This window comes from Salarias fasciatus, chromosome 6 (genome assembly GCF_902148845.1).
Source record: "Salarias fasciatus chromosome 6, fSalaFa1.1, whole genome shotgun sequence".
In the NCBI taxonomy this organism is placed as follows: domain Eukaryota; kingdom Metazoa; phylum Chordata; class Actinopteri; order Blenniiformes; family Blenniidae; genus Salarias; species Salarias fasciatus.
This window is the reverse complement of record NC_043750.1, coordinates 15,609,482-15,633,373: the sequence shown is the minus strand read 5'-3', so window position 1 is coordinate 15,633,373 and position 23,892 is coordinate 15,609,482. Positions and strand designations below refer to the sequence as shown.

At 44.1% G+C, this 23,892-nt stretch overlaps 1 protein-coding gene across 3 annotated transcripts in view; it reads right to left on the bottom strand.

The window, feature by feature from the left end:
- Window positions 1-7,551: 7,551 nt before the first annotated feature.
- The window catches only part of tbc1d1 (TBC1 (tre-2/USP6, BUB2, cdc16) domain family, member 1), a 45,188-nt gene continuing 28,847 nt past the window's right edge, over window positions 7,552-23,892 (bottom strand). For all 3 annotated transcript variants that reach the window (XM_030094137.1, XM_030094138.1, XM_030094139.1), the window contains 9 exons: window positions 20,197-20,397; window positions 15,620-15,781; window positions 14,544-14,702; window positions 13,094-13,194; window positions 12,823-12,966; window positions 11,584-11,743; window positions 10,345-10,514; window positions 9,085-9,261; window positions 7,552-8,996 (listed from right to left, as the gene is read on the bottom strand). In XM_030094137.1, coding sequence (XP_029949997.1) covers window positions 8,724-8,996; window positions 9,085-9,261; window positions 10,345-10,514; window positions 11,584-11,743; window positions 12,823-12,966; window positions 13,094-13,194; window positions 14,544-14,702; window positions 15,620-15,781; window positions 20,197-20,397 — 1,547 coding nt within the window. In that variant the 3' untranslated portion in view covers window positions 7,552-8,723. The remainder of the gene's footprint in view (window positions 8,997-9,084; window positions 9,262-10,344; window positions 10,515-11,583; window positions 11,744-12,822; window positions 12,967-13,093; window positions 13,195-14,543; window positions 14,703-15,619; window positions 15,782-20,196; window positions 20,398-23,892) is intronic.

The window sequence follows — 23,892 nt, the reverse complement described above, 5'->3', positions numbered from 1 at the left end:
ATGGTGCGGCCCAACCCCAGTCGCTTTGTCACGCAAAGAGGTAACCCGGCGAAAAAAGAAAAAAAGCTTCCCAGAAAATATTTATTTTTACTGTGCTTCAAAAAACTGAGAGGGCCGAGAGGAGCGGCAGGAATCCAGTCAGGAGGCCCGTCGCCGTCGTCCCCGTCATGAAGCCACTCCCAGTCGTCCGATCGCTTCAGCGAGTGTGTTTGTCACCTTCCATCCGGCTGCTGTCCGGGCCTTTGAACTAATGAGGCGACGAGGCTCCAAAACACACACGCACGCACGCACACACACACACCTAGACACACCTGTTATCAGTTAAATACCATCCCCACCTCTGAGCCAAAACGACGCCTCTGCTTTGCATACGAGCAGCACTGTGCAGTTTGGCGGCTGGCGTTCTGTCACGTTGCTGTTAAAGAGCAGCATGGCTTTATTAAAGCAAATTTAGTACAAATAAATACTGTAAAATGTGTGTTCAACCATAATAATTCGAATGATTAAAGGTTCATCAAAGCACAGAGTTGACAGCTTCCTTTCTGGCCTCTTCTTTGGTCCACACTGAGACACACCAACCCACACTGGACTACTGTGTGTATTTGAACTTTCATTTATATATCATATCCAAATATTACTATATATTTCAATGTTGTCTGCAAAGCCCTTGCAGTTTGAGCACATTAGCACCTTTACCTTAGCTTTAAAAACATCTTTGTTCTCGTTTTCTGGCCGTGCAAGACGAGACTGTAGGAAAGATTTAAAACAAAGAGAAAATGGAAACAGCTGTACCCTTCTTTGAACTTTTTCATTGTTCACTGCTTGTTGTTTCCAATAAAGAAAATTGATTGGAAAAAAAAAAAACCCTAAATTTTGGTGGACACCAATTTTTCCTGCGATGTTTTCTTTTCTTTCGATTTGACCAAACTCACAGATTTAAAGACACCGGGGTCGATGTTTCCACCAGAGGCAAGAGCACCACAAAACCAGCGCAGCGCACCAGCTGTTTAAACAGCAAACCTACTTGTGCCAGTAAAAGCTCAAATGGGCGCGCTGATCCTAAAATGAAATGTGGGCAGAAAGCATCTGTACGACTCCCAAACAAAAGCTGAGTCTGTCGTGACCGGCGCAGTGTTCTGCTGTCATTCTGAGGGTGTGTTATCAGCGCAGTGTGTGTGACCTCTGCAACACCCCTGGAGGTGCAGCAATGCACACAAAATATAGTTTGACTCCTTCTATATGAAAGCAGATGGACGAGATGAACGCTCACTTGACTTTTGGAAGAGAATAGAAAATGGGAAACGGACAGTGGACTTCAGTGGACACTTCTGACACTTCAATTTTGTTTTTCAGAACAAAATGACACGTTGCGACTTTTTTAACTCCACTCTATAACAAAAGATTGCTTCAGACTGCTTGAATTTCACGTTGTGCATTTCCCCGGCAGCACACCTGAACCCAGAGGCCGGAGAGCATCACTGAACTACAGACGGAGACGAGCACGAAGGCGTCAGTTCACCGAGTCGTCTTTGCAAAACTCACTGGCTTAAAATCTGTCAGTTTGCGCAGCTTCTGTGTTTTGTGTCCGTGACTCAATATGACTGCAGAAAAGCTAGGCCTGCGTGCACGTGCGTGTGCACGTCCTCTGGGTGGGGGCTCCGTGAATCGTCTCTCCACCCTGCAGGGAGTTGAGCTTCCTCTCCAGGGTTCAGAAATAACCAACAGACAACTTTATTGTTCGAGTAAACTTGCCTACTGCTCTCTTTCCCTCCCTCCCTCCCTCCCTCACACACGCACACGCACACGCACACGCACACACACACACACACACACACACACACACACACACACACACACACACACACACACACACACACACACACACACACACGCACACACGCACACACGCACACACACACACACACACAAAGACCCCCTCTCCTTTTACAGATTTGAGTAACTGACATCTGCAAGCCTCGGTTACACCCTGGCTCTGAGGAAGGGAGGAAGAAAGAGAGAGAGAGAGAGAGAGAGAGAGGGCGGGCGAGCGGGCAGGGGGTAAAGGGAGGGGTTCTGTGGACACTTGATGTGCTGACAGGACAGTGGTGGTCACACCCAAACTGTGGCGCCTGACCTTCTACAACAAACAGAAACACCCTTACATATTGACACACACACACACACACACGAACACACACACACACACACACAGCAGGGTAATATCATCCTTCCCAGGTTTCCAGCGAGGATGTTTTTTTCTCGCTGCAGCCTGCTGGTCCATGTTAGCAGTTTGTGACTCAGCAGGATGATTACAATCCTCCTCTTTCATAATCTGGGCCTCTCGCTCGCCGTGAGCTCACTGGTAAAGGCTCTGCGCCTCTTTGCGATCTTTGCATTTACAACACTCAGATCGTATTAACTTTCATGCTGCTGCATATTTGAGATTTAGAATATTTGGCAGGTAAACACTGAACCTTGACTGACAGGTGTGGTTAAGCGAAGCTTTAGAGAGGCGGATTTTCCTCACAATGCAAATTTTTTTTTCCAAAGCAGCTGTCATTTCTGCATTAGAGTAAGCTCTTTAATAGCGGACAACATTTTTGAGGAAAAAAAAAAAAAAAAGAAGAAAAGACTACAATTGAGTGGAACAGTGCAAGATTCACTCAGTTCTGCCACATTTACAAGGTGCTTTATTATGTGTTGACAAATTGTTCTACGCTGTAATGAAGTAGTTCAGAAGGCAGCAATTTTGATTTTATCCCAAAAAAAACATAGGGGTAAAACCAGTGAGTGCTCTGGACAGCCTAATCAGCCTCAGCCTGTTTTCTGAATTGTCAGAGGAAACTAGAATACCCACTGAAACAGGGAGAACATGCAAACCTCCCAGCTGAAGCACGCCTGCATTCACACTGCTGTCCTGGTTCTAACGGGATGCTGGCAGTTTGCTTCGGCCTCACACGGCGCCGGCTTCATTTAAAGCTCCTTTTTTGGTGTTAATCGTCCCGGCGATCATCGTCCATAAATCACTGATTCCTTCAAAAGGCTAGCCGGCAGCAGTAACCTCAAACCAACTATTATCTTCCTTTAATTTACAACTGTACAACATCTCAAACCTCCCTGAAGGTTTCACCTTCACAGCGGCACGGCATTCAGATGAAGACTAGTCTCTGTGGAGGGGCTTCATGACGCCTGATTCGGGCTTGATTTACATGATCAGTGTGTTAAACCTTCAAAATAAAACTTCTCATCAACTGCGGCGCCTTTATGATCCACCGGAAAATCGCGACACCGACAAACAGTTTGAAAATAAATAGGAAACAATCAGATAAGCGCATTGAAAGCTGTATTTCCCTCTTCTGCGGGTTTGGTATAGAGGTGATGACGCATCTGATCCACATTAATCTTATCTAAGGCTCGTTGAAGCTGATCCCAGCTGACTGCAGGTGGAGGCAGGACACAGTTCAAAAGTCCACCAAACTCAGGGCGACCCGCAAGTTACACACATTCAAAGTTTTGGGCAATTTGGAAACGCCAATTAATCTCAAATGCACGTTTGAACAGCAGGACGAAACCTGAATATCTGGAGAAGAGCCACACATGTTCAGGGTGAATGAAACACAGGAAAGGCCCGAAAGCCCAAAGCTGAGCTGAATTTTCTCATGATAACGAGAAATTTCCCACAAATCATCACCTGACCATTTTCGCATTATTCAGCAGTCGTGCATCCTGCACAAAAAACGTCTGAGACATCCTGAAATAAAACACAAGGAGATAACACAGCCTCTAAAAAAAAAATAAAGAAGCGTTTTGAATTTCCTGAATTTGTTATGTGTCAATCAGGTAACTCAAACTAACTCAGAGGTTGGATTACACAGGAATGTGAGTGTCATTCACTGAAATCAGTCTTTCGCAATCGTGACACGCTAACTAGCAGTTTAGACATGCAAACCTGCAACGTCGCGGCGGTGTGATGAAATGGACTCACACACACACACACACACACACGGAGGGCGATGTCGAAACACACAGGGTGGGTTAAATGTGTAACTTCCTCGTCAGGACTTTGACATTTCCTGGAAAAGACTTTTTGACACAGTTTTATATTTTATTATCAGAGTGTTTGGGCCCCATCAGCTCCTGTAATAAAACAATATTTTTTCCATCAGCTCAGCCCTCATTAAAACAACTTCTGATGCAGTGAGACCTGGAGAGAAACAACCTGTTGGAGTAATGGTAAAGAAAATGAAGCTTTTGGTTAAATGACAGTTCGAGCTTCAAAGGTTTTTTTTTTTTTTTCTCAATAGGCAGGAAATATGGGGTGACACACCCTCGTAGCTGTCAAAACACCATTAAGAGTTGGAAAGACAGTCGAAGCACATAAAAAACCCAAAAAACAAGAAGTTCTTGTGAGTTGATTGTGATATGAATAATATCCATTTTAACCTGTAACTATGTTTTGCATCCAATTTTATTGCGCAGGCTTTCAAAATGGACACAGCTGCCTCAACGAGAAGTGTTGACTGAAACAAACACGGTCAGTCAACACAGAAACCTTCGAAACATCTATTCAGGTGTCTCCACAGTAAGAACTGAGAACATCCAAATAAAGGCTGTGATTAAACCAAGTCATATGAAGCAACTTTGATTGAGAATACTACTCGAACAGCTGGGCCAGGGGAGTTTGCATGTTCTCTCTGTGCATTCATCAGTATTCTCTGGTTATTGTGGTTTTCTCACTGTAATATTATAAGCTCTTAACTATTATAACATTATATGAGTTACTCAGGCACTGTTGACTCACCATGAAGGAAATCGCTGTTTGGTATTTACTGGTCTTTCGCCAGAACAAACACGCATCGCGTACAGCGAGGTCGAACTCCGTCATCAGGATCAGAGCAAAAGGGCCTCACGGAGAACCAGGTTTAATCAGGAGCTTTACAGCCTGTTATAACCCCGAGTTATCCCGGTGCTGCAGGAGAAGTAGCGGCTTATCAGGTTTTACTGCCGCGGCGGGGCTTTATGAGCCGTTACTGACACGGTTTGACCTTTTTTTCCTGACCCGAGCGCCTTCATCTCCGAGCTGTAAGGCGTCTTTAAACAAAGGATCGCCACTGACTGGAAAGCAACTTGTATTACTTTATGCACTACATGAAAGAGCGAAATCGATATTTTTTTAGTGTGTTAAGGTGGCCCGGTAACCTAGAAAAGCAGATGAAATGTCAACACATAAAATAAGTTTATAAATCAGGCGATTTTGGCAAACGTTCGCAGCGTCGGGAGATTAATCTTTCTGGAGACAGTGATAACCTAAGTTATTACTCGTCATTCTGTTCTTCTTTTTTTACACTATTACTGAAAATAAAAGGATCTTATGTAACCCATTAGTGCCGTTATCAGTGTTTCTGCACAACGTGCCAGCCATCAACTGCCTCAAACCATCAGACGGAAAACAATTCAGTGAAGCATTTATTTATAAATTGACGTTCAATTATCCAGTCGTAGTGTTAAAGCTGCCCCGTCAGCCTCTGTTGGAGTGTGTTGATGTCAGGTTTCTAGGAGAATACTGGCATGTGGGGCGGGGAGGGGGGGGGGGGGGGGGGGGGGGGGGGGGGGGGGGGGCGGGTTGAGCGGGAGGGCAGGGCCGGGCCGGGCCGGGCCGGGCCGGGCCGGGCCGGGCCGAGGTGGAGCGTGGAAGGGTAAACACATGCCAAGTCAAATAAAACAAAAACTCCTGGCAACGGCACAGTCTCTGGCAGGCTGCTCAACCACCTGGCAGAAAGACACAGCAACACACACACACACACACCCTGTACGGACTCCGCGCACTGTTTACACAGAGTAGGCAGCGCACTGGGCGGCAGTTTGATCCTGCGAGAATTAGAACAATCTGCTGGCAAATCTGCCAACTTTTAACCACGGTCATGTGGCGAAAACAGACAAAGTGAGCCGGCTCTTTTCTACTTGAAGCTCTGACACAACAGGTGAAGATCTCACACACACACACACACACGTACAATCAGCGCTGAGAGCGGATTACGGAATGGAAGCCTGGAGGAGGCCGTGGTCTGGAGGGCGTGTCCTCGCAGGGAGCAGTCCTGTTAATCTGGCACATCGGAGCAGGAAGGTGTGTCCGGCTTCTGAAGGTTATGTAAAGAACTTGACTCTCTTTGTTGCCGCTTCATGGAAATCTCCATTCAGGCAGAGTGTTTAGTTTGGATCAAGGCATGAGCCGTGTCTTTTTAACCTCAGTCACCGGTGACAGTATTAATTACAGCATTAAGGTAGAACAAACACGGGTTTTTTTTTTTTCTGTTGATGCCCGAGGTGAAGTCTGTAGGGTCAAAGGCCATTAATAGGGCAGCACTTCAGAGGCGTCAGAAAAATAGTAGTGGTGTAAAATTAAACATTTTGGTTTTTATTACACTGGAATATTCCCTTTATACCCCTCCAATAGTATGGCTATGTTTTTCTCCAGGTGTGGCCACAGTGAGTTCCCTGAAGAATCCACTGTCAGTTGACGTGTCGTCATGAGCAAAATGCAGTCAAATCCATCGATCTTCAATACAATCCTAAATCTGAAATGTCTGTTTTCTTCAAACATAGCATTGGTACAATATGGCGGATTGACATTAATGTACAAAAGTGTAATTGAAGAAGAAAAAAACTTTGTACTTTGACACATCAACACACACACACACACACACACACTGTACTAGTGTAACAATGGCGCTCCTTATTGCAGTCCTCTTTAGTTATTGGTGGCTTCAACCTGAGCCGCTGGCCACCTGAAACATGCTTTCAGAGAACCTGAAACAGGTATCGGAATGTGAGGGAACAAGGATTTCGCTTGGAGCGTCCTGAAATTCGACATCCCAGTCACCTTGAGCCGGATTTCGAGGAAACTCAAAGAGGGGAAACAACACAGTCACCTGAAGGAGGAGTCAACAGAGAAACATATGTGCACGCCAGTTTAGAGGAGATGACATTCTGAGGCTCTAAACACTCAAAACACATACGATTTTTAATGTTACAAGCTAAAAATATCTTTTTTTATGGCAAATTTTCAGTTTGCGGTCAGGCTTTCGTCTACACACCAACAGCAGATGTGCGCTGCCAGAGCCTGAACGTGCCCGGACATGCCTTTTCTTCAAACTCAGGAGGAGTTTCTGGAGACAAACACATGTCTGAGCTTTAAATGCCGTGTACACTGCATTTCCATACGCTGGAAACCTTATATCAAGCCCAGAGCATTCAAAGTGACTGACATGTTTAGACAGGAGGTGGTACAATCCCAACAGTCTGGCAGCTGACAAAAAGGGGTGTATGGCACGCACGCGCACACACACACACACACACACACACACACACACACACACACACACACACACACACACACACACACACACACACACACACACACACACACACACACACACACACACACACACACACACACACACACACACACACACACACACACACACACACACACACACACACACACACACACACACACACACACACACACAAAGAAAGGACTAACTCCAGGTGTGCTGTAAGAATATGAAATATATTTTGAAGTACAGAATAACCATGATAGTAAATAATCAACAACACAGAAAACGTGCAAAGAGAGTCGGGAGAAAAAGCCAAAAAAAAAAAAATCTTTACAGTGCGAATCAACAGATTTGCTGCAGTCAAAAGTGCACGAGAACAGAGACACGCAGCAACATTCAAAGGTTCACATACAAACACGCCGAGCTGCGGCTCGGCTCCAAGGAATTCAGTGTGTTGAATACAGTAAATGGTTTATAGCTGACAGATTGTCTCAAGAGCAGACGCTTTCTCTTTGAAGCTTCAGACCAAAGTGTGTTCGGGAGTGATTCGAAGAAGTTGACCCCTCCAAAGTCAGAGAAGGGATCGCTATCACTCCTGGCACTCCCACCCATACAGATGAATCGACAAAGGTGGAAAAACAGGATGTGAAATGGACTGGATTTATTGTGCTGCTCTTCCTGTAAGCTACCTTAACTAAATGAATTTTAAAACGCAAGAGGTCTGGAAACTCAACCGCGGAAGACTGGAAATGTGGAGGAAGAATCAAAAATAGTTCTCTGACCTCTGAATATGAGCACCATCGTCCAGGACCTAAGGTCGTTCAGCTAACAATACATCTGACTCCTGTGCGGGAAAAACAATCAGAAATCAAGGAAAAACACTTTGCAGTGAAGTTTCTTTCTTCACTCGTCCCTTCATCTTGCTTCCACGTCCCTAATCTTTCTCTCTGGGTTTGTTATCTATTTGTGATGTGTAACAGAAATCAATACCGTGACTCAGAATAATGGTGAGTGGAGTGTTTGTTCCGGGAGCTTGTTGTGCATTCATGAGAAGAACGCTCGGCCCATTTAAGCCTTCATATCCAAACTGTCAGGTTCTTTCAATGTTTAAGAGACAGAAGCCCAAATCTAGCTGTGAAAGTGAGGGGGAGAAAGTGCTTTATTTTATTTTCCTGCCTTTAGCTACCCATTCCAATTTTTGGTTATAATTCTTTCTTCTCTTCACGTCTGCTTTACATCCACTCATATTTGTCTCTCCTGTTTCTGCGATCCAGGAGGAGGAAGAGTCAAGGCGGGGAGTCATTTTAATGACCATCACCTCCGGTGCCTTTCTCAACCGGCTCCTCCTGCGCACAACCTGACCATTTGGGAAATTATAAGACGCGGCTACAAGCTCTTTGGGAGAAGCAGCGGCTGCGGCGGAGAGTCCACAGTCCTGTCATCCAGCGCCTCTTTGGCCTCCAGCTGCGGCGCTGCTGTGTCTCCATCGGGGGCGCTGTGGATGCCAAGCCTGGTCAGGAGGCCCTGGAGGTGCAGGATCGTGCTCGCCAGCAGCCTCTTCTCCTCCTCCAGAGAGGAGACCTGCTCCTTCAGCCGGCCCTCCGACTGGGTCAAGGCCTCCACTTGACCCTCCAAGCTGCAGACCCGAGCGTGGGACACCTGGGCGGGGGCAACGAGAGGCGGACGGCAGCGCGTGAACCGAGAGCGAGAGGAGGAAACCCGCATTTACCTACGGCCTCATGCGTACCTGCAGCTCCTCGAGCAAATCCAGGTTCTGCTGGCGCAGGCTCTGATTGGTTCTTTCCAGCTGTGCAGCTCTCTGATGCTGGTTGAGGGTCGGAGGCGTTTCCAGTAACTCGTCCTGCAGCACGTGGTACTCCACCTCGTAGGCCTGCAGCTGTTTGGACACATCCATCTCACATACCTGCAAGAGAACACACACAACATACTCAAAATGTGCACCACACACGCAAAAAAGCTGTTATTGAACAGGAAGTGATTCACTTCAGCAATAAGTTGACTTATTGGGCCTTTTCAGGTTAAAATGAGGATCATTTGGCGAAATACATCGTGTCATAAATGACACAGATTCATTTAGGCGCCGTCCTCTTCTGTCAGACGTCCCTGCTGAGCGTGGTAGAAAGTAAACAATGGAGTCTTGTGTTGGACTCCAGGCTCCACGCATCCTGTGCGTACACTCCCAATCTTTTTTCTTTAGTGATGAAACCGTGAGTCACGCCATAGTTCACACACACACATACACACACACACATACAGCCTGATCTGGAAAAGAAGCCCTGAAGGGAAAGTACCGGTAAACAGCCCATTCTCTGTTTCATGCAAATTCTAAGAAGAATGAACGCCTTCTTAAGAATAGCACACCTTCATAACATCTTTGAACAGGACTGACTCATCACAAACCGCTTTCACTCTCAGTACCACCTCCATCTCATTAATAGTCCGTGGCACTTGAATGAAGCAGAGTCATTATATGTATTTTACTTTCGCAAATGTAGCTTATTGGAGATATTGACCCCGATGTTGTTGACACGCAGCAGAGCCTCAAACCGTGACTCATGGAGGTAAAGGTTAGAACACTTCCTTCACACCCATCAGCTGTTCTCATCACTGCAGTAAAAACAGGGTGTGGATGTCACTGATGGCCTCTGTCACTCTGCTGATATCTTCCTCCATTGTCCTGGTGTCACCATAAAGTCATTGCGATGTTTTCCATACAACAACTGTGTGTTTTAAAAATGATCAGCTTGGCCAACTTTAACAACGCCAGTCCCATTGTTCAACAACAACGAGAGCATTTAATCCAGCCAGCTGCTCTTTTGTTTTTGAACATAAAAATAAAATGAAATAACAGTACTATGATGGAATGTATTGCTGAATTTACTGACTTAAATATTAAGTAATATTACATCTTCAGCTACTTCAGAGTGAGGCAGTCAGCTGATCTAAAGAGCAGTTGTATGTTCGCTATGCAAACGGCTTTTGTAACCTGGTTAATGGTTTTCTCCATCTGCACCAGGCCGAGGTTGGGCAGCGTGGTCTTGATGAAGTCCACGATGGACTCCAGGCTTTCGTGCTGCAGGATCAGTGGCTTGTGGCTCCCCAGCAAGCTCAAGGCAACCTTGAAGATGACCTCTGACCCTTGTAGGAACAACATATCTGTCAAAAGACAAACAGCAGGAGGTTAAAGGAGGAGACGAAAAAAAGAAAAGAAAAAAAAGAAAAGAAAAGTCTAACAAAAGAATGGGAGGATCAGTAAAGACTGACGTGACAGCGTCTGGTGTGTGACACACTGCGGCACCATGACAGGCGCTGACAGCAAAGTTTAACATTTTCATTTGAGACTTAAACGCTTTTATGCGTGAAACACGACTTGACATCAACAAAAAAAATGTTAAACAAACATAAATATAGGCCAGGGTGAATGTGGGATAGTCGGAGAAGGTGTGTGTGTATGTGTGTGTGCTTTCAATACACCAGGGTGTGGTGAGGGTTTGGCTGGATCGCCTGAGATCATACAGAAGATTAAGGAATAAGAGAGGAGGTGTGGAGGAGGCCCACGTACGATATCAAAGACTTGACACACAGACGCACACGCGCACACAGACGCACACGCGCACACACACACACACACACACACACACACACACACACACACACACACACACACACACACACACACACACACACACACACACACACACACACACACACACGGAGACAGAGTTATGCTCAGATGAGCATGAGGAGCCAGTGAGTCTGGTTCAGTGACCGAGCACCGTATAAGAAATTAACCATGAAAACAACACAAAGGCTGGAATGAGGGACAGCAGGGAGAAAAAGTGAAGGTATGATGACATTGGCACGAATTCCAGAAGAAGAGATCGTAGTGAATAAAAGCTTTAAGTTTAATGAGTCTGGGTGAACACGACATGAGCTTTATTCTGAAGGAGCTCTGGTGAGAGTTTGATCATTACTGTAAGCCCATTTAATATCTTGTCTCTACCTCGGTTCTCTTATAGATCCTGTTCTCACAACCTGAGGTTGTTGATTTTCCTAACCTCTCCTTCACTCTCATTTTAAGATCTGACGGCAAAAAGCTCAGGGTTCGGAGTGGAGATAGCAAATAAACAAACATCATGCCTCTGTCCAACTGCACGTCTGCAGAAAAGGAGCCGGTGTGGTGATTAGAACTGAGATGTAGAAACGGAGACCTCTCAAAGCTCACCAAAGACTCTGGCCACAAAGCCCAGAGGGAAGTGTGAGGCGAAGGCAGTGAGGAACCATGGGGTGGCGTACAAGCTGGGCCCAATCTCCTGCCGCTCCAGGTGGCTGTAGAGATCTCTGTGGTAGTCGTGGAGCAGCCGTGACAGCTGGTACATCTGAATCTGACACGTGAACAACAAGAAAAATACTCTTTTCACCCCACAGACACAAGGCTGCATCCATTAATGTATTAATGTTCTCTACCGGGGGGGGGGGGGGGGGGGGGGGGGGGGGGAAGGGGAAAAAAGGTTGGGAACCACTGCTTTCAGACATGGCAGCATCTCCAGTACAGATCATGACTTGCTGGTGCTTCCTCTTTTAATAACTAGTGTTGGTGAGGAACGTAGGAGTTGAGACGACATTAAGCACATCTTAGAGACCCTGAACAACAATACATGGAAACAGCAGGACCTTTTCAGGAGGCAAACTTCTATGAAAGAGAAAACAACAAGGTTGCACACCATTTATTCAACTTTTATTTGGGAACGTTCAAATTATTAAACTGGGAAAGGGTGTGAATGTTTGATACTTTCTGGAGTTTAGTTTGACACTTCCTGGTTCTGTAGCTGCTTTATTTCGCGATTGTTTACTTTTACTTTGAGAAAAACAAAATGTCTCCTCCCTGTTTATTGTCACCGAGGTACTGACAATAAATGTAAACACAATAATAGACACTTAAAGTTATTATGAGGGATTTAATGCAAAAATACCAGCAGATGCTCCAGTCAAGTAATCATTTTCAGTCAAATACTCAAACCCACATCTCACCATACTGGTGAGTGCAGCGCTCAGTTGAGCTTTTGAGTAGTAAAGGAAAGCAACATGAAGAAACAAATAAGGAAGAAATTCTGCACATGTGAGTGACCCAGCACTGTATCTTTATAGACGTGAAATGACCAGGTTTGTATTTGGAATTGGAATACTGAGTGAAGAACCACCAGGAGTGGTGATTGATTCTGTCAACATGAGCATGTTTGTGTATACCATCAAGTATTTAATACTGTTGCGAGGACATAACTTGTGTGAATAAAAAGCAGAGCTCCAGAAGGAAAATGATTCAACACTGAGGTGATGCTATGTTTAAACTGCACTACGGTTAGGATTAAATTAAGGTGAGGGTTGGGGTTAGGCAAGGAGCAGTTATGGTGAAGTTTGAATAGATCTGTGTGTGTGTGTGGGTATGTGGGTATGTGTGTGTTACCTGCAGGATGATCATGTCAGGCCTGTACTGTTTACGGAGCCCGACGTCATACATTAGAAACTTGAGCATGTTGAAGGCGTCTTCTTCCCCCATGTGTAAAAGCAGCACTCCAGCAATGAAGGACAGGCCCTGGCAGTACCCCACCTACAACAGAAACAACACCAAACTTTGATGTTCACAAGACAAGATATCTTCAGCCTAAAGGACAGTTGGATAGTGGGGTGAAGAGACGCAAACAGGATGACAGATATGGGAGAAGAAAAGAAGTTACCTCAGGGTCAAGCAGGGAGTAGGCCTTCAGTATATTAAACAGAGACAGCTGCCCAGCCCCCAGCTGGGCCTGGAAATACGGATGAGTGGGAAAAGTGCGACCTACAAGACGGAAAAACAAAGCAGAACATCAGCACCATTTACATTTTGCTTAAAATGCTATGTCAAGCATGGTGTTTAAAAAAACTTGACTCATTTGATTTCGTCCGACATGCTGTTGCAAAAAAATATGCGTGGCCACAGCTCAGCTGAGACCACGGCTTCAGGTGTGAATGAGGCAGATTTGCTGGTGATCTTCACCTCATGATGCGAGACTTCGCACTGTGCTGTTCATGTTACAGAGCAGGCACCCATGAAAACACACACATGAGCGAGGCTTCATGCCCAAACTACACACTCTGCCTCAGAAGCTCAGCATGTAATGGAGGAGGGGGACGTGCGGCTTTCAAAAAATGACAAGATAATGAGGACTGGGCTCAGTAAAAGAACATTCTTAACTTTGACAATCTGCTAATAGGCAGGTGTGTATGTTTTGGGACTGAGGGCTTCTTGACTTGCAGACGGTTACGTGAAGTAATCAGAAATACAATGACAACTGTGTTAAGTGTGTATGCAAAGAATGTCCTGTCAGGGCTTTATGTGTACGAGTTAAATCCCTCCCTCGCCCGAAGGAAAAATTTGTGTGCAAGTTTGCATATGTGTACATATCGTCAACAACATATAACTAAAATGTGGAACTTCACTTTAAACACTCAAATAATTATACTACAAAATTACTGTTTTTGGTTTTCTGAACTGTCCTAGCTGTCATGCTTCTCCTCGGGGCAAAAGCCCCGTGCAGCTTCAGAATTGTGAATACTGCGTTTCTGTCTAAAAGCCTTCACACTCTGTAAGCTGCACTATCTGACGCACCGTTAATAACACAATAGGCAGATGAAAGATGCGGGGTCACCGCCGAGAACACAGGCGGGTAAGTGCTAAAGGGGTGGATGTGTGGGTGGATGTGTATCTGTGTGCATGTGGGTGTTATATGGGTGTGGTGTAGGTCGTGAGTGTGTGTGGGTTTTTGGGTGGGAGGTGTTGGGAACACTTCAGGGTGTGCAGAGTCAAGCTGAGGTTTGACAGATGTGATCAAATATAAATGGTTGCTTTGAGACTTGCGTACTTCAACCAAAGCAATTTGAGCTTTTACACTCGCTTTGGGTGGGGAGTGAGGGGCAAAAAAGACACTTAATTCACTGTATAGACAATCAAAAGAAACAAAAGCAAAAGGTTTTGAGCCCGTTTCAAACGACTGAAAGTAGTTGAGATTTAGCTGTTTGGAGATGAGTAAAAATAAAGCTCAGACACTCATGGTGACGGCTGCCTTCCAAGGCAGGAAACTCCATATTGGGAATCTGTGATGTTATGACCACAAGACGACCGACCCGCTCTCCCAAAGTGTGAATTACCGAGGTCGATGAGGATGGCGTGTTGCTGCGAGGTGAGCTGTTTCAGTAGTTCTTTGTACGGCGCGTGGTTGGAGGGAGGACGTGAAGGGACGGTCTGTCGAAGCAGGTACTGTTCAGAGAGAAACTTCCAGATCTCACCTCGATGCTGCCTCGGGACACCTGTCAGAAATGACAAGAAGATGAGGCGAGGCAGAGCTAACGTGGCATGACAGGCAACCAAAAAGTTGAAAATCAATCATTCTGGATGTACTGATAATCTGTTCTGATTACAGATGGTACAAACCATCTATAGCTGAAGGGTGATCTGTTGGAAACTGAGTAGTGGTTTGTTCAGACATATATCACAGCAGATGAGACCTTTTTTTCAACTCTAAAGCTCACATTTTACGTAGGCAAACGGCAATGTCCTGCTGCAATCACTGGTTGTCTGGCTGTTGAGAAAAGAGCTTTCTTTATGCGTAAGGAAGTGTATAGTAATGAGCTTCAAAAGGCTGCTGGAGTGCTGATTTTAGTTCCACTTCAATGGACTAAGTTCAGCGACTTCCTCTCAGTTCGCTGCTGAGTGGCGTCTGCTGTGGCCTTAACCAACTCTTCCCCAGAAAACAGGCACTGCGTAATGTTTAACTCATCCTTTATGGTCACAGAAGGTGTCTTAATGAGAGGAGCAGTGATGTGGAATTTATTAGATAAGCTGCTTGCTCGCCTGCCTCCACAGTGGACTTTCTGTGCGTAAGTGTGTTTCTGGACTTTAGATCCGCTTTGTGTGAGGCAGAGAGAACAGGAGATAACGTCCCTGTTCTCTGTGCAGAACATGCTGATACTAGAAAATAGACACAACAGAAAGTCCTGACAGTGAGACCCACACCAGTGATAAAATGTCGAAGGGGAAATTTTTGATTCTTCGCTGTGCTTTGAAAAACGGCACAGAAGCTAACGATACGAAGCAATCTTAAAAGTTCTTTTTTCAGTTCTTGAGCTGGAGGTCAATATTTGCAAATACCTGCTTAGTCTAAAGAAAAATACACAAACATTCCCATGAAGCACTGATATACATATTTGTGGAACACGATAAATACCTTGTGCAACTGCAGCATGGATGGTCTCAGAGTCAAACTTGACCTTTGCCCTGCCATGAGTTCCCAGCATTTTCTCCCACACCAGAGTGACCTCCTTCAGACACGGAGTGATTTCCTCATAGTCCAACTTGAGACGCTTGTTCTGCAGATTACTCGCCGAGTCTACAAGGGAAACGCAGAACACGCGTAAGCACAACTCCATTGACCTTTGTGTTCCTCTGCTCTCCACCGGGTTTGAGTAACCTTGGTCAATCATGGCGCTTCACACGACGAGGGTCCTGTCTTGCGAGGAGCTCACACTTGATTACCCGAATCTTTACACTCACTATCAGTGGCACGTCCAATAGTACTTTGGCTCATAAAACTTCATGATGTCCTAAAACCAGTTGTTTAGGTGCAGCAGTGGTGAATCCACTTGAGTTGGTCGGTGCCCCTTTGAGCTTTATCTCTGCATCTCAATCCTCGACCTCAAGCGCTACTGCTGTCTTAGATGTCTCCCTGCTTCGAATGGATGATTCATTATCAGGGCCCTGCGGCGCCTCATGGCTACTCATTTATCCTTAACAGGTGCTGGAGAGGGGAGTTATGTAAAACATAGCGGGCAGTGGCCGTTGAGCAGCAAGATCGAGGCGACTAAACACAATGAGGGGCACCAAAATCAAGTAAGGCTTCCTTAAAGGGAAATTCCTCAACTCCACGATCGGCGGAAGCTGACTTTAACCTTGGTGATGGCTGCAGGTGCATTACAATGGCAGTTTGTTGACATGATTGAGGCTGGCCAACCCTTGGTCGGCAAGCTGGACGAACATCCAACACAGCAGAGCTTGACCCAATCTAATATTCACTGTCACTGAAGTCAGAGAAGGAAACAATGCTATCTCAGAGCAGTCAGAGACAGCAAAAATTAATTATTTGAAAAATAAACTTCAGAATTTACTATAAAGTTGAGAGAAGCTGTAAGAAGGGGCAATAGCTCCAGAGGATTCTTTGATAAAGGTCATCTTTTCTTAAACTGACTTTAAACTTTCATTTAATACAAGATCATACAGCGAGCTATTGCTCCTCTCCTGTCTAATCTTCCACGCTATAGATCCTTCGGCACTTCTACTAGTTCATAAGATTCAATAATACTTTAATCTGAATGTTGGTATGTGGTCCACAGAAACCAGTGTGTTGCAAGATGACCTAGGATTTCTTTGTGTGTGCTGGTTTCCTCCCAAAGTTAAAAAACATCCATTTTACATCAAATGGTGATTGAATCAACCCTAGTTGTGAATGACGTGTGATTTTTTTTTCTTTTTTTGTTTTAGAGTTTGTACTGCAGTGAACCAACGACCTGGCAGGGGCCCGGGTCTACTTTGACTTCACCTGAAGTCAGCTAAGACTGGCTCCAGCCAGACGTAACACTACGTTAGAGAGAAAGAAATGATTTCTTTATTTAAAAAAAAAGGGCAGGATAACGGTTAGATAAGTTTAACCAGGGTTTCTCTCCCAGTGCAAGTGTTTTTTTAATTAACCATATAAACAGAAAGGTCCAATGTTGAGATTTGTGGTATTTTTGACTCCAGTACTGAACAGTAATGCGAGTCAAAGAAGGGAAGACCTTCAAAGTGTGCAGGCTGACTTTCAAGTCTACAGAGCCTAATATATATTTATATACAAAACTGATCATAAATACTTTGATGCTTCAAATCATGATTCTGATTTCAACTTTAAGTATTAAAGTTCAGATTAACATCCAAATTCTTGACTGATATACACTAAAGGTAGATCAGGAACATATGCTAGTTTTCCACTGATCACCATGAAAGTTTATTTATCTATCTTTATGTATTTAGTATACATCACACTCTGCGTCTTGGCGAGAGTTAAAATTGAGCTCCTACTACTCCTCACTGAGAGGAGCCGGTTCAGGTAGTCTGATTATCTGACTGGGATGCTCGATGGTTGCCTCACATTACAGGTTCACCAGGTAACTGGCAACTGACAGCAGGGTCTGATCAAGTTTGTATTTCTTATTTGGTTCAGTTTGGAAAGTTGGAGAGAACTGTTGGGAACAGGGATATTCTACAATTCTACAATTTCATTTAGCAGACGCTTTTGTCCAAAGCGACGTACAACACAAGCAAGAATATAGACATAAGAAAGAAAGAAACCATTAGTAAATGCTTCAATTGCTTCAAGTGCGATTGGTCAAGGGAGTTGTCATCAAGTTGCAGAAGAGGAGCCACTACCCCCCCCCTTTTTTTTTTTCTTTTTTTGTGTGTGTGTGTGTCAACTTAGTCAGTGGTACATAAGTGCTGGGTTTTAGAACACCTGATATATGCTCTTAATATAGCGACCGAAACACAATGCGGACCGAGTGAGAAAGAAGACGGATGTACCTTTTAATTGCCGAAGTCTATCGATGACAAAATCTGCCTATAACCAAATAATAAGACCACAACGAGCATAGAAAAATCGGGGGGAAAAAAAAAGAACAAAACAAACAACTGTGACTTTTTCTAAAGCAGAGCCATTGTTGATGACTGAGCCGAGCGATCAGTCGGAACATCGAGTTGCCAATAGTAAAACTGTGTAAGGGAATTTCTTTGCACAATGAGATGCATTGTGGAAACCTTTTCTTGGAACATTCAGATAAAATGTGCTACAAATCAAAGAAAAAAAAGCACAAACATGTTGATGCCAGTAAAGAAAGGAGGTGAGAACACACCCTGCACCCCTAATCTGTTCCTGTCTTTGTGACAACACCCTTCCTCTCTCCCGGCTGTGTATCTCTGAACCCGCAACTGTTCTTCAATCTCCCTCTTTCTGCCAATTCTCAACTCTTTCAATTCTCAGTAAACTTCACATTTGTCTCCTGTGTTAACCACACTCTACCTCTCCCTGCTTCCCCTTGCGGACGACCCCACCCTTTCCGCTCATGTGTGGCGTCCACCCAGTGACCAGCTGCACAACGCCGACACTTTTGGGAGAGTGATATCATCACTGCAGGACAGGACGGCCCCCCCCCTCAACTGTCCCAACCTCCAAGCCAGGAAGCAGGAAATCATATGTAGGACAGAACTAGTGAATCATTCTCAATGTTGTAAAATTTTGCTAAAAGTAGACCCCTGCAATAATGATTATAACTTCCAAATAGACAAATTTGGAATGTGTTAAATGATATTGTGAGATCTCAGCCCCAGAATAACCACAATTCACAACGTGGAGAATGTTTCTGTCGGCCTGATAACTTTGTGCTGCAGATCATAGCAATTGCATTCGAGAAAGTACCGGGAGTGACCTGGAAGGCAAAACTGGGTAATAAGGGAAGAAAACTTGGGCGAAGCAGATAGCTGACACACCCAGTGTAAGAATAGATGCCGTCGGTGAGACTGTGGCTGCGCTGTGCTCCTTATCAACCGTCTGGAGCAGGCAGAGTCTCGTCCAACAGGACCTGCTCGTTGGCAGCGGCCCAGCTCACACCGAGCTCCTCCAGCCTCTCCTCACATCCCACTCTCCCCATTCTCTGCAGCCGGAACACTCCACCCTTGATAACACACAACAGGATAGGATACCCCACCCTGAACGGACACACACGCACGCACGCACGCACAAACGCACGCACGCACACATAGTTGACCCATAAAGCCAGCAGCAGTGGAAGAGATAAACAGATTAAAAGAGGACAGGGAGTTTAGCTCTACCTGTGCAGAGTAACGGACAAAAAAGGTGGAGTGCAGCCTGTGGGAGGAATAACACACAATCGCACCACAACCACACGTTAAGGCCTCAACATGTGGGAGCGCTGCATGTTGACGTGGATACCGGGATCTCGGCGAGATTGTGCGTGTCAGTGTGCCGACTGGACTTGATTTTTTTTCTTTTTTTTTTTTTTTTAAACAAACTTGACCTACACTCTCTTGCTCCATCCACACCCTGTTATATATGCAATAATTGCTATCTGCGCGATGGGTGGAACACTGCGGCTGTGTGTTAAGTAACTATCTGCATATTGTTCAGGCAGCCAAGGGTGTGACGCACAGCTAGGTGTGTGTAGGTACAAGCCAACTAGGTCAGGAAAGGGGTGGAGCAGTTGGCACACCGAGACACATGCCAGTAAACAGAGGCGCCTGCATGTGCGCGCGCACACACACGGTTTCATAACGGGCCGACTTATTTTTTCCTGAAAGGAAGAAGAGCGGCTGTGAACTCGATGGCCAGCCCTGCGTGAGCTCACATCTGGAAAGAGGCAGGTTGCCAAAGATGTTCTGAAATATTCTTCCGGTTTTTAAGTCTTTCATGGAATCGCACCCGCTGAGAAACGATAGATACCAGTTTTAATTAAATGAAACAATTCATTCATGCTGACAGAAGTCAAATGAAGCCAATTCAAACTTGGAAGTCATCATATCAAATCATTATTGAATTGTGAATCAAAAATTTGACCATGTGCTGACAAGATGCTGCTTTTCTTTCAAAAAGGAGACAAATATGAGAAGCTTCTCTACTGTGGACTTTGTTACTGTCTTTAGAAACCAGGCAGGAAATCTAAGTTATTCACTTGACCGGATTCGCTGCTTGTTGCGGTTCACCTTGTAGCTTTTGGTTCTCCCTCTCCATTCTTTGCAGAAGGATTTGCTGTATGATTGCTTTCCTCCATAGCTCTCGCAGCTCCTCCTTGCTCCTCTTCTTCCTCTCTTCGGGGACAGCTCTCATCGATGAATCCACGCCTCCTCCACCCACCACCTGGCCGACAGTCATGAGACCCCCGTCGAGACAAGCATCCCCGAGCTCTGAAAGACAGACAGTCAGCGTGGAGTTCAAACACAGGAGGCTGCATTCAGTCCCATAGATGAGCAAAGAAAAGAATATATATGATATAGATGATGAATAATTGGAAGACGTAATCAATAAACTCTCAGGTCACTGACCAAGACTGATTAGCGGAGAGAGAAAAATATGTATGTTTGACTGAATGTCTCCTCAGTTGTTTATAGACAAGAGAGAATAATGCTGCAATACGAGAACATAAATCTCTTTTAAGTATCCACTTTTCCCTTTACTACTATCCACTCTAACTTAATGTAAATGTCTCACACACACACACATATATATATACACACACATAATATATGCACACACACACACACACACATATATATATATATATATATAAAATGAAAGAATTAGAAAATTAAATGTTGAAACTACTAAAAAAGAAAATATCAACATTTTGCTAAAAATATTCAGTGTAAGTTAAATACCAAACACATACATTTGTATCATTTATCAAGTGGAGTTAAGATTCAGAAATATAATATGAATTAATATTCCCTCAATTTTATCAGTAATTTGAAGCTACAGCTTGAAAACCATTTTTTTACAAAATGATGTAAACGACATTTCATTTTTGCATTAAACTATTAAAAGAATTGGAGATTTGAAAAGGCCAGTTACTCAAAACCAGGCTTACAGAAACATTTTTAATTTGCTAATCTTTCCCAACATCATTTGGTAGAAACCCATGAAATGCATGAACGATAATAGTAGATAGTCGAACTAAATTTCTGTCAACTAAAATATTAACTGGACACGCAGCATCGCAACAGTTTTTCCTCAACATTTTGACCTTCTGTTTTGCATTAAGAAGGAATTTGTGCCCTCATTACTAGAACAAACAATACAGCAGTGACGTCTGCAGGTGCGGTTAAAAAAAACAAAACAAAAACAGCCAGTATCATAGTATTGGAATGTTTTGCTTGCTTGAATTTGTTTACTTTGTGTATACTGTAAGTGAGAACAATACAACAGCAGAGAAAATGCCGACAGTTTGCCAAACTGCCGTTTCTCTGGCAATTTCTCACTCGCACAAAATAGAAAAGTCCAAACATAGATGTATTTGACACAGTTGACTTAAAAAAAAACACATAAATTTAAAATAATGTGTTTGTGTGACTCCACCCAAAAAATACAGGGTGGATCCCAAACCTCAAAATACTCTGTGTTGTTCGGAGGAAAGACGGAGCAACTGTCTTTCTGTCACTTTCTTTGCTTTCAGCTTTTCAGATCGTCATGGTCATGATCCAGAGGGACAGACACACACTCAGACCTTGGTTCAGGTACGAAACTTTGATGTTTATCTTTCCAAAACTTGTACGAAGAAAAAAAATCTACAACTATGCAAGAAGAACCATCCACTTCTTCAATCCTTGAAAGACAAACCGAGGTGGTGTACTTCATCGCACATAAATGTACACAACGCACAACGACAATGGCACTCTTTGTGCCAGATGAGGTTAACCTTTACGTTCCAGATTGCCTTTGTGTCTGAGTCACACAGTTTCCAAGACATGATGGAACCAGCAGAGTGACTAAACAAACTTTGGCCTCTTCAGTTTTGAGAGGCGTCAAGACGAACCAGACGGAAAGTGTGCCACAGACGCACACAAAGAGGGTGAACTTTCTTAAGAGAGTTGTGTATTCGTTAGACAAACACAGACTGCTGTTTCAACAGAACATGAGCGACAAGTTCGGAGTCGAGGTGTAAAAACTGCAAACAAAATATATACTGTAAGACACACAATTTAACAATCACACAACAGATCCTCTTCAGAGCATAACGAATCCCTCACACTTTAACTCCAACAGGTAATTTAACTATTAATGGAAAAACACACTCAAATTCCCACAAAGACCTGCATTTTATTCCTAAAGCAAACAACTTGGCCCGAATCGGAGAATCAGGTCACGGCCTGCGTGCACGCACATATGCACAATCTGAATCAACAGCGCTCGCACTTTCCTCTGGCACTGTGTCTGTGTGGATAGTCAACATGACCTTGAGACATTGCCATCCCTTGCAACACACACACTTACCCCGACACACCCATGACCTCATGCATTTAAGCGCAACCACACAAACACACACCCAACTCGACCCAGTGTAGTGCTGCATTCAGCCGTTACAAAGCCCATCACTCGGAGTTGTTAAATGCACCTTTTTCTTTTTTTTTTTCTACACTCGATGGCAATCGAAACTGAGTACACAGTTCAATGATGCGGGGGACAGACGTCAAACCTGCTGTTGACCTGAATAGGGAGCTTAATGTGCAAAGACCTTATTAATCTTTATAAACAGCATATTCAATGGGAAACTGAAAAGAGTGACACGGATCCCAGATTCCATAATGGATTTATCATAAATATTAATCAGCCCTTTGAAGAATCAAGATGTGTAGAGAAGTCAACTTCACACCATTATGCTGCTCTACTCCTGCAAAGTGAATGAGACTGCATTACACAGGTACTGATTTGCCCGTTTAGTCGATTTTATAGCCGTTAATAACACAGTGTGATGTAGGAAACACACTCTGGCATCCTCCAGTGGTCACATCGCAAAAAGACACTGGCAAACAGCAGGTCAATACTTTTTTTTTTTTTTTTTTTTAAATAACGCTGGTATTACAACTATTATGATAATTAAGTGGAAATTTAAGTTAATGTTTTTTTCTTACATTGTTTATTTATATTGGGTTTTTTTTCCATTCCTCTGGCCGTGATCGTAACTACGTTGGCAGCTACACTGGAGTCATAAAAGGATGAATAAAATTTACAGCATGCAACGGTTCCAACAATTGCGTCACGTTCATCAAAGCTTCCTTCTATTTTGGGCTGCGCTTGCGTCATTTTAGGTGGATCCACCATTCTGTGACAACATGTGCCATTGTTTCCTTCTTAAAGATTGTCAGTTGACACTTTGACTGTGCATTGGCATGAGTCTTAAGCGCAAATACATATCAGTCAATGTAAGTGACGATATTTTATATGGGCTTACTGAGCATACTAACTTTTTTTTTTTACTGTCTCACCTAAAAAATTATATTAATTTAATATCAATACCAAAAGCGCCATAATACTATGTTTAGTGCAACTCAAAAAGACTGTGGGAGAGAACAAGGGATCAAACAGGTGGAAAAAAACCAGTAACCCATGAAGAACTCTTTAGCCACTAGGTGGCAGCGACCTGCCCAAGTTTCAGCTATTTCTTAAAACAAAAAGTCAGAGAGGGATTGCCAAGTCAGTGGAAAAAAACTAAAATAATATTCAATCAAAATATTGAAATCAATACATACAAGCCCCATGTTTCAAGAAGAAGCAAGTACGGAGGCAAGATGGACTACCCAGGTAGAGAATGATCAAAAACACTCTGGCATCTGAAGGAAACATGTCAGTCTGGAAGTTTTTTTGTTGTTGTTGATGAGAAGTGAGAAAGCTTAACAAGGAGCAAA